The sequence below is a fragment of the Meleagris gallopavo genome, chromosome Z (assembly GCF_000146605.3).
Source record: "Meleagris gallopavo isolate NT-WF06-2002-E0010 breed Aviagen turkey brand Nicholas breeding stock chromosome Z, Turkey_5.1, whole genome shotgun sequence".
Classification (NCBI taxonomy): Eukaryota; Metazoa; Chordata; class Aves; order Galliformes; family Phasianidae; genus Meleagris; species Meleagris gallopavo.
This window is the reverse complement of record NC_015041.2, coordinates 18,545,348-18,557,364: the sequence shown is the minus strand read 5'-3', so window position 1 is coordinate 18,557,364 and position 12,017 is coordinate 18,545,348. Positions and strand designations below refer to the sequence as shown.

Genomic DNA, 12,017 nt, shown 5'->3' with positions numbered 1-12,017 from the left:
TGTACATGTACATACACATATATACATATATATAAAAAAACGGGCAAAAAAAAAAACTTCCACGGAGTAGCTCACTGATTAAGAGATTACTTATAGGGTAACTTAAAAGAAAAGTGATCCCAATACAATGTAAGAATGCTAAAGAAAGCAGAATTAATTTCCAGACCAACTAAACACACCATAGATAACCATGTAAAAAAAAATGCAATTTCTGTGACTACTCCCAGCCCATAAAATGGGGACAGTTAAATTACTTTTGTCCCTCTCCATATCCACGCTCTGACAGATCTATGAATTGTCTGGGCTCCTCAAACATTTTTTCTAGTATAGCAGTTTCATTATCAGTGTTTTAGATCTCTTCACTACAAAGGACACTACAATCAGAGGAAGCTTTTCAGGGAAAGAATTTTGCAAAATCTTGAAAGGTCATACCTTTTCTGTTGAGTGGTCGTTTTCGCACACAGACACATATCCTGTGTTCATCAATCTATAAAGGAAAGAATCTTTCAGTGAACTATATCTATGTTCCAGTTATAGATTATTTTACTTCTATTTATGAATTAATTAACCAATTTTTAAATGAAGATACTTTACAAAGACTGTGAGTCGTGTGAACAGCAAAAGCCAATTGTATCTGCAAGAAACTAAAAGGGAGAGCCATGCATTAAAAATAACCAAATTGCTTGCAGATAGTGATATAATGTTGTAGAGTACCTGGTACATACCACACCACAGTAAGCAAATCCAGCTGTAATAGGCTGGATAAACTATTGGTGGAAATTGTTACAATCACTGATTTGGATCACAAACCACAAAAATCTGATTATGCAATTTTGCAAATCAAAGGCTCTTATCAGCTTGAAAGAAAATGAAACATTATCAAATATTTCAGCTGTATATAAAATAATCAAAAATCTTCACATTCAGTGAGATTTTCCTGGGAATCTAAAGGGTATTGTCTGTGCATCCCTTAGTATCCCAGGAAAATCTAGAAAAAACAAACACATGCTATAAAGAATACTAATACTAAGCTACTTGTTTTTCATGTTTACAGACAGAAGTACATTCATATCCTGAAAACATTAAAAAGACACAGAAAAAATAAATATAAAGCATCTCCACATTGCCTGGGTACTTACAGGATCAGCAGTTGTCAGTGGTCTATAATCCAAATTTCCCCTGAAATCTCTTATCATACACATAATTTCATAGTTGGGGTTTGTAGCATCAACATCCTATGAAAGTAAGCAAGAGAATTTCTTACATTTTTTACCAAAATTGACAAATTTCAATACCTTCTGTATTTAATGATAAAGCAAAATGCACATTAACTGATGTAGCTAATTTACTGAACATAAAAGAAAATAGTTACACTGTTTCTATTAATTTAGTATCTATAGTCAATCCGAGACATAAGACTATACAGTGAACAAGTGAGTAAACTATTATTCATGTTATTACGCTTCACAATACAGTGCAGGTATTCTGGCTGCTCCAAACAGATCTGAGTGAGTTGAAGTTTGATTCTACTACTGGTCCTGAATTAACTCCTACAGTAATTTGGATGCACTGTCAACTCTTCCAACATTCCTGGAAGCTCGGAGAAGTAAAAGCAATCCCAAGGTTATGGAACATGCTACATCCAGACACACAACGCCTCCCATCCCTAAACCTGGAACCATGAATAGCACAGCAGAAAGACATGCAAGAACTTGTGCATGGAGCCTAAGCCTTGTTCAGCCCGAGCATCTAAGCTGAGAAGGCTGCAGAATTCCTTATATACCCCTTCCTGTCAATTTTTACAGTTTCAGGACATACTACTGATGCCATACTCAGCTAGTTCTGGTCACATACTTTACTGAGCTTTGCATGGCTCATCACACATAAGTGAAGTAGCATAGGCACTTTCAGAAAGCACTGCGCTGGGGTTAACAAGATGAAATAGAGCCAACTGATGTCTATGCATGTGTGAAACAGTTGATCCCCATCCCAGACAAAACTATGTCCTGGTAATCAGAAGATAACTATGCTTTTATGTTCTTAACCCTAAATACAGATTAAGTCTATATATAAAATGTATTATAGCTTAAATAATTCCCGCTATAATTCTGAAAAGGCTATTAGGCTATTACATATTGCAGAAAAAAAGTAATTATTCTTCTAACTCCACTTAAAAATCATACCCACTGGAAGACAGTGGTTACCTAATTATCACTGTACTTCACAACAGAATGCACAAAAGATACAGTCAGGTCAACAAGACAACCAGATCTTCCTCATCTAGAAGTCAAAGACTTCAGCAGAATAGTGTCTTCACAGAATAAAGAACTCAGGCTTAGTACCACGTCAAAGAATTTTTAAGTTATAAAAATTATTTGTTCCTCACATATATAGTTAAGTTTTGTATTTGTTTAAGCGAAGGAAACCAAGAAAACATGAATTCAACATCAGTCCTTTTAGTTCAGCTTAAAAACATTATTAAAGCATGAAGTAAGCTAGGTGAATTACTTACTCAGTGGTGGTACTTATGTCAGCAGCAGATCAGTACTGTTCTTTAGAAAGACTAACACATACTCACAAGCCTGCCAACAGGATTACACTACTACTTTTGCTGAACCTTTTACACTGCTGTGACAGAAATTAATTCATTATTAGGAGATCTTTTTCCTGATAGGATTAGCAACTTCATCTCTTTCACACAAGTTTCTAAAAATTTATTCCCAACCTGCCTGCATGATGCAAAGCTAAACTTTAAAGCCATAGACAAGTTTAAAGAAGTAAAAAAAAATAAATAAAAATAAAAATAAACAAAAATCAAATTGAGCCTCAAATGGTTATCTGACAAAGCGTCAAAGATCAGAAAGAACAATTTATTGTAACATTGAAATATCTCAAGCCAAAGCTTGATGGTTTTTAATCAATATACTATCCTTAAGGTATAGGTATCATCAGCACTTGATTATGAAACAACATATGAAAAAGTAAGTAACTGCACATAATTATTTGTGTAGGAAGAAAAAGAGCGGAAAACTGTCTAAATATTAAGTTATTGGAACAATGCAAATATGCACAATATGCAGTGCAAAATGATGTATCAAATTTGTATGTAGGAGAAAAAATATTTAGTTTCAGGATTACCACAGTTCATAAAAATTATGTAAGAATGAAAAAAGTATGATCTAGGTTAAAAATACTAACCTGAGCTCTTTTTTCTCTAAGTTCTTGCTGCTGTAACCTTCTTTTTTCACGTTTCTCTTGCAATTTTTCAACCTCTTTTACACAATTAGATTTTCTACGTGCTTGGAGAAAATGATATGATTTAAAATATTTTCAGTGTGTTGCATGAATTCAGTAATTACACTACTACTTCAATTATATTAATTAATCAATAATCGGTACACATTTATTTATATCTACTATCTTTTCAAGTAATTCAGGATTAGTACAAGATAATTACAGGAATTCAGTGTCTAAAATTTATCAAATAAATGAAGGGAAATGGAACGGTAATTAAAAAAACAAAAACATAAGGAAAGTGATCCTTAGAAAACATTTGGACAGGTACATGTGATCTCTTGGTTTGAATTAAAAAAAGTCTAGACAAATGTAAAACAAAAACAAAAAACAACAATAAAAAACCCACAAATTCATGATGTGAAGATAAAAGATAACAAAAGATAAAAGAAAAATAAATTCCAATTATGGCAAAACTGAACATTTGTTTAGCCACTGTGCTCTGAAAAAGCTTCATAAGGAAGCCTACAGATCATTTGTCCTTTATGAATAGCAACATAATCCAAGAGAATCTACATGTAATGTCCAGGATGAAAGAATCCTTGAGATACGGTTTACATACAAGGGGGTCCAAATTCCTTTTTTGCAGCTTGAACTGGAGATATATCTGAAACAGTACCATTCTGTTGTGAGGAAGATGACTGTTCAGGAAGCTGAGTGGGCCGTGCACGTGCAGAACCAGCCACTGCAAAAGAAAAGAACAAAGCTGATCCAGATGTTAAATAATAATAATGTATCAACCCAATTTTGAAATATCTTATTATGATAAGATAAAACTAGGCCTCTTTTGACATATAATTTACTGAGAATTGGAGGGAAGTGAGATATGCACACATACATACATGGAAAGTTCATTATTAAAGACAGTATGCAGGTTTTTTTTATTCTAATGCATACAGAATCACAGAATCATTAACATGGAAAAAATCCTCTCAGATCACCTAGTCCAACCATTCACCAGTATTTCCCACTAACCCATGTCCTCAGTGCCATATCTACACACTTCTTGAATACTTCTGGGGAAGGTGATGTGTAACTGTTTTGCCTCATTTCCATAACAATCAAAGAGATGTAAGCTGACTATTTGCTTCACCTTTAACTTTTAATCATTTTTTCTCCCTTCTATTTGCACTTGTGCTTTTCTGAGACCTTACAATTCCTACTCAGTTTTTATTTCCCCTCACATGACAGGAAAATTTTTCTCTGATCAGAGAAATGTACTATGACATACCTATGCTGCCTGTGCAATTATTACACATTCTATTACAGAACTAGTACAACCTATTATGTACATAGAATGAAGAATATACTTGGAGATATATGGTCCTTTAGTGCTGTAATTTTATTTATATTACAAGAAAATGGACCCACGGTTTCACACTCTTAAGAAATTAAACAATAGTCTCACCTCACTGAACCTACAGTATTTGAAGGAGTAAAGGGATACAAGTGAAAGGCAGCCAAGCGCAGCTCAATTTACAAGTGGAAGAAATAAACTTTTTTGAGATCTAGTTGAAAGGGGTACATCTACCTAAATTCCTGCATTGATCCCATATGTGATAAGAATGCCACTTTTCTAAAGACACAATGTTATCTCTTCCCAGTGAATGCAGTGTGAGGAGTGAGCATGCAAGCCTCTCCGGTTGAGTTGAATATTTTGTTTGTTGAAAAGGTGCTTCAAGTGCTTCTGCTTCAGCTCGGCAGTTTCTTGTACATGCTAGTAATGAGCTCTGCCAGAGGAGCATGAAATTGAAGGTAACAGTTTTGATTAATAGCTTAGAGATGACATTCCAAAAGCCAAAATACTGTACAACATAGAGAAAACTGTGGAACAGACAAAAACTCCCAGATCACTTCCAAATATGATAGATCTACTTTACAGCATGAATTTATTCCACTAAACAAGAAAGTATGCCAAGAAAAGCTTAATTACAAAACAAAAGAACTAATCCTTAGGTACACTGCAAATAGTAAGATGCACAATACCTACTGAAATGCAAGTTGCAGAGTTATTCCATACCAAAGAAGAGCATTTACTACAAATAACAATTTGTATAGATGCGAGTAGAGCCCATCAACTAAATGTCACAAATATAGACTATATTACCTTGAAAATAATAACTGAAAAGCTATTTTCTCCTTACGATATTTCTGATTTGGTTTGCACACCTGAAGACAAAAGGCAGTAGGCAGGAAGTGGTTTCTATTGTCCACCTGAAAAGAGTCTGAACTCTTGGAAAGATATGCAAGCCCACTTAAAAAGTAAGTTTAAACAGATGAAATGGAGTCAAGTTTGAATCAATGATACAAAAGTAATGTTTGGAAGAGTGATCACTATCACTAGATCAAGTAAGTTATGCTTAAAAAGACATGAAAATGAAAAAAATATAGGCAATAACTACTCCTTTCCATATTATGAATGTGTTGTATCTGTACTTATCTAATACTTTATTTCATCTATCCTCCTGCTGTATTTTTGTGGATTTTATAGATTTTTCACTACTAACTGTTAGAAAACTGAGCTAAAAACCTGAAAGAATTTTAAGTGCACTACTTGTAGTATATGGAAAAAAATCAAGCTGAAGCAAACTGATGTTTTCATTTGTAAAAGTCCATGTATCATTTAACGTAGCACAGCTAATGAACTTCAAATTTCTGCACCTTCATTTTATTCACCTTAACTTCCTCCATGCTATGTTGCTTCAACTTGCACATAAATATAGTTCATAGAGCATTCATTCCTAAATACACACAGGATTAATTCTAGGAATTATATACCACATTTTCTACATCATCACTATTAAAGAATCTTAGAAAAGCTCTAAGTTAGAATATTTCCATATTGTTTGTTTCCCTGAAATGGAAAGATACAATATTTACCTCTATTATCTCTGGCAGGGGCGTCATTCTTAACAGGTGCCACAGTCCGTCGACCCTATATAAAGACAGAAACCTCTGATATTTGACTACCTCATAATTTAAAATATAAACTGAAGTCTCACCTAGGCTTCCAGCAGAACATCAGCACAGAGAGGTGATTATTGTCAAATCCATCTCTGAAGAGATTGCTTGAACTACACAAACTGTTTTAAAACAATCTCCTTTTATGTATCTTTTCCTTGAGCTATATCTAGCTGTAAGTATTAGTTCCTAACTCTCTCTCTGCCAAACGGGTTCTTAGAAAACCTCCTTCACCATGGGAAAAAAATGAAACATTCAACAAGTAGATCCACAGACAGAAGTCAAATGTAAAAATTCAAGCATAACAACATGTTTATGAGTTCTGTACTACAGTATGAATAGATTTTACCAACCTTAACTATTTTGTTCACTTTGGCTGATGGAGCAGGTAGTGGTTGTGTCTCTGTGCTAGGTTCAATATCTTCATCAGGTGCAAGATCTGGATTAAGTGAAAATATGCTCTCCAAGTCAATCTATTTAAAGTAATAGAAAGAATATTAATGAGTTCAAGAACAAATTCATCTTGTTCATTTCTGTTACGTTTGAGAATAAACAAAACATACCCCATAATATATCCCCAAATAAATAAAAATATTCCTCAACAGGTCTTATCCCACAGTAATCCACAATTCTATAACTGGAAATGTCTCATTTCAAATTTGCTAAAAAAAAAATCAGAAGTATTAATTGTCATATTAGTTAAAATGTACAGCTTTTAGAAAACAAATGTATTAATAATGGTGAAAAGATATTCAGAATTCAACAGTGCGATAAAATTAAAACAGAAGTATCTAGCATTATTGTAGAAAATAGAGTATTCTATGCTGCACAGTATTTTATAGCATAAAAAAAAAATCTTAGATATTTGAAATTTCTCAGACAGTGCAAAAGAAACAGACAAATTACAACTACCCCAAAAGTAAAAGGCGACTTGAAAGTATACTAAATACATTACTCTGTTATTTTCATCAAAGAGTTCTTCATTCAGAATCCATTGAGACTTAGCTTCCTAAAAGCTTTAAAATAGTTTTGTTTCTAGACTGTCACTTCCCCAGGCTGGAACTTTCAAAGATCTAATTGCTGTATGGATTCTTTGTGTCCAAAAGGATGAGCTCAGATAATGAAGTCACAGAACATTCTCCTGTTTTTTTGTTTTGGTAAGGTGTAATTTCAACTGGTAAGATGCTTCTCCAAATCTCACCCTGAACAGGCTAAGCAGGTTCAAAACTTCCAGGAAGGAACAACAAAATATAACTGAGACACAGAAAGACATCATTTCATAAAGCATGAAAGTCTGAAAAATTATTGCCAAAAATAAGTTACGAAAATAAATTTTGTAGCAGTTAAATTCCTCAATAAAACAAGCAAACGCAATTCTAATCTACTTCTCCTTGTCTGAACTGCAAGTCATTCTCCTTCTCAAAAAATCTGATTTTTCTACTTGTAAAAAGGGGTTAACAAGTTTGGCCTTTGTTGCTGGGTTCAAAATCAATAAATAAAAAGCACTATTTGAATGAGATCAGGAAGTGAAATTCAATACAACAGAAGACAGTGTTTGCCCAAAAGTTCCCATTCAAAAGTCTGTAGCCAAAAATCATTGAATAAATGAAGTTTTGTATTTTATTTTCCTTTCCACTGCAAATTCCAAAGCAACGTTCATGCAGACTACGCAATTTTTAAAAACAGTGAGGTTCTAAAATAATTAAGTTTACCTCTTTGCCCTTAGTATCCCCATTTTCAATCCACTCAACAGTTACACTTTCATTATCTTCATTCAGGGACGTTACCATAGCTTGATGAATTCGGCCTAGAAAAGAAACATGATCACTTATTAGTAGGTGAAAAAAAAAATCCCAGAATTTATTTGAATCCCTGCATGCTGAGAAGCAGGAAGAGAAGGGTTAAAACAGAAAGGGGCGTAAGTAAAAATGATTGCTGGTCAAATAATGAAAGTTGGCTGAGATACAAGCTGCTAGCAGAATGGGACAATGAAAAAATTCAAGGAGCAGAAAACACTGATAAGTAAACCAAATACTGTTTGAAAGCCACACCGCCTAAAATCTTTTTTCTATGATGAGTTTTGTTAAAATTTTAAACAACACAGCACAGAATTTACTGTGGTGCACTTCACAAAAACTTTCCGCCTCCTTTCTAGGTTGATGTAAGATTAAAAATGCTGACATAGCAGTAAAGTGCCGTAAGATTATATTCCGACACCCATCCAATCAGTCTGTAATCCAGCTAAAATTAAGTTGCTCGTAACAATAATAGAAATCCTTGTTTTATAAACAACTGCTAATGTACCACCAATATAACTTACACAGTAAAAGATCTCAAGCCAGTAAGACCCCATAAAGAAGAATAAAAAGTAAGGTTTCAGTTGATAAAGATTTTCCTTCTTAAACATGTATATATATTTTATTTCATTTTTAAACTAACTTCTGTCATATTTTTATCCTTTCTTCTAGATATGCTAGCAAGGAGTAATTGCAAAAGCAGAGGAGCCATGCACTGACACAAAAGGATCAAGATCCAAGTGTCACATTGATTTCACATCCACGCTTTGCCCTAAAAACCAAGAACTGAGCTTTCTAAAGAATGAAAGTCCAGTGCAAACTGCTTCTCTGACACCCTTCTTTAACAAGCCACTGCACAAAAAAGCAAGCCTTTACTCTGCTGAATTGAGAAGGAAATGCAAATGATTGAGTAAAAAACAAATTCTAAGTAATATTTCCCCCCAAAATGCAAAGATTTACACATCCAGCAAGATGCATCTTAAACCTTCCATGAATTCCCTCAAAACTGTACAATTTTAAATTATTCATGGCTTACAGCCTATGCACTCCCGCATTTGGTGAACTCCACAGATGCCCTTACTAGGCCACGTTCAGACTGGTTGAAGACCAACCAAGCTGATACATATACACAGCCATAACACAGCCTCCCAGTCAACTATCCAAGGCCAACAGCAGCCTAGTAATTCTCACAAAAACAGCTCACACTGCTCACATTCTCATACTGTAGCAACTTGTGTGCATCCACTGTTTCAAGTCTGTCACAGTCAAATGGCTTCAGTGACCTATCCGCACCCAATCATAAGCCAGCCTCCAAACACCAAAGAACCATGTGCCACTCCCAAAACAAGCTGTTAAATATGAAACCCACCTTGGCCCCTAGCTATCTGTCACTGCTTAGGTCTCCTCCACTTGGCATATTCTTGATAAACTGATATTAATGACTTGGACAGATTACTGTTTACTGGATAAATAATAGGTTGGGAAGCCAGTCTTAAAGAGTCTTAGTGAAAAGAGCTGAATCCAGTTGGCAGGCCATCAATGATGTTACCTAGGACTCAGTACTAGGTCTAATTCTGTTTAATATTTTTATCAATAACTTGATGAGGGATAGAATGAACCCTCAGTAAGCCTGCAGAGAATGCCTATTTGGGCACAAGTTTTCATGTGCTGGAGTGTAGGAAGGAGCTGTTTAGGCTGCACCAAGGGCTGCGCCCAGCTATGGCATTCAACTGGCTAAAAAGCCAGGCACTACTCTTGGGTCGTAACAGCCCCATGCAGTGATGCAGGCTTGGGGAAGATCAATTTGAAAGTTGCCCAGCAGAAAATAATGGGCAAGACAGTCATCTAAACACAAGCCAGCTGAGTGCCAAGGTAGCCAAGAGGGCAATGCTTTCCTAAACTGGAACAGAAATCATACGGCCAGCAGGTCTAGGGAAGTGATTGTCCCTCTGTACTCAGCCTGGTGTAACAGAACACACCAGAAGTGCTGTAGTCAGTTTTGGGAGGTTCTAGAACTCACTCAGAGAAAAGTAACAAATCTGCTGAAAGAACTGGAAAACAAAACCTACAAGAGGCAGCTGAGGGAACTGGGGTTGTCTTTTCTGTAGAAAAGGAAGGAAGACCTCATTGCTCTCTGCAACCCTGAGAAACGAAGCTGCAGTGAGGTGAGTACCAGATTCTTCTCTGAAGTGAAAAGTGATTATTACACAAGGAAGTGGTCTCAAGTTGCAGCAGAGGTGGCTGAGATTGGATATTGGGAAGATTTTCTTCAAGGAAAGGGTGGCCAAGCACTGGAACAGGCTGCGTAGGGAAGCAGTAGTCTTCATCCTTGGCGATAGTTAAGAGACCTGTATATGTGGCACTAAGGACACATTTAGTAAGGGCACTTCATGGGTCAGGTTAACAGTTGAAGGTCTTTGTCAACATAAACAATTCTGTAGTTTTCCTTTACTAAAACTCCCAGCCCCCAAATCCACCCATGTTTTCTCCTCCACATATTGCTTAAAATTCTGGTTTAGCTATCCCAGGCACAATTTGGTACTCTTTCAAAGTTAATTTTTTATATATACTCCAAGCCTTTTAGGAACCGCTGAGGGACAGAAAGGAAGAAAAATCTTAAATAGTATCTCAAGTTATCTCACCTAATAGCACAAGTAACAGATGTATGTTTTTAGCACTTCTTTTGTTGTAAAGAGCTGCCTAATCATTCACATCCAGGTACACCTAGGCAAAAAAGAAATACTGCGAGTGTCAGAAGTTACCAGCAGACCTTTGCAGTCTGATGTAGCATTCAGAGGAATGGACTGAATACAACTCAGACAAAAGCAAAGCAAATGGAGGGATGCATGCAGCAGCTGGCACTCCAGGCAGCAGTGCTTTCACATTCGCAGCATTTACCTCACAGTGAACATTACATTACATAACCATTTTTAACCTCTGCACTTGTACTTGCCCCAAGCATAAGCATAAGATTCAATTCTCCACTTAAGGATGTTGAGTAGTAGTTAATTTATTATTTAAAAAAAGTCTCCTCCTTTGGTTCCTTTCCTTTAGTGTTTGCTAGTTTTTATGTCTCTGAACCATATATAATTTATTTATTTATTAACAAACACTGCTGTTTGTGTTTCTTGAGCAGCACTCCCATGCATGTCCCAGCACTCACATGCACACTGAAGTCAAGGTCTAGATTCTTACACAGCAATCAGTATTGCTGTGCTTAAGTTGTTCACAGAGAGGAAGTAAATGGTAACACACACACTGCCATGTATACACCATGCTCATTCAACACAACAAGCAATATGCATGAAGAGCACAGTCTTCACTTTCCTCTGCGCACATCAGCATGGATTTTGAAAAAGTAGGCACATAGCAGGAACCGCAGCCATGCCGTCCTTGCCACACATTGATGTTCCTCCTTTTTTCTACACCCAAACAATGTTGTGCAAGTACATCCCGCCCTCAAGACCACATCCTAATTCTGCTGGTGGCCGTGCTGAAGCACACTCACTCAGCAGAGAATTCCTGCACTTCTTTGTAAATGCTCCTTGGATGAACATTTCTGTGCAAATTTCCTTCGTGCAACATTCTCAGTATACTTGTCTGTTAATTTTTCTGCAGCTAGTAAATAACCCTTAGTGACTTAATTTTCTTCAAGAACACTGTTGTAGAACTGTTTTAATGAATTCTCTGATTTGCTAGCAAAATAGAAAGACAGCCCACTTCTTTTCCTGTACTGCTTTCACTTCTGCTGTTGCTACAAACAGCTTGCTGCAAAGGACACAAAAAACTTCTCATCACCAAGGGAAATGGCAAGACCTAACAAGTCTTTTTGTCTTAAGGCACGGCCCAGCTATCAAAGGAAAACCGATTTGTGAAAGACATAACGTTAGTGAAACATATACTATCAAATATTATAATATTCATTAGCATGTCACCAGGTTTTATAAATTTTGTTCACAGGTGAAA

At 35.8% G+C, this 12,017-nt stretch overlaps 1 protein-coding gene across 1 annotated transcript; it reads right to left on the bottom strand.

The window, feature by feature from the left end:
- Window positions 1-379: 379 nt before the first annotated feature.
- On the bottom strand, window positions 380-10,712 carry LOC104914920 (kinesin-like protein KIF2A). The gene is made up of 8 exons (XM_031557246.1): window positions 10,694-10,712; window positions 7,968-8,062; window positions 6,609-6,728; window positions 6,175-6,229; window positions 3,857-3,979; window positions 3,199-3,299; window positions 1,140-1,235; window positions 380-487 (listed from the first exon to the last, which is right to left on the bottom strand). Exons 2-8 carry the CDS (start codon window positions 8,043-8,045, stop codon window positions 395-397), a joined length of 666 nt encoding a protein of 221 aa, XP_031413106.1. The 5' UTR covers window positions 8,046-8,062; window positions 10,694-10,712; the 3' UTR covers window positions 380-394.
- Between the last annotated feature and the right edge of the window lie 1,305 nt (window positions 10,713-12,017).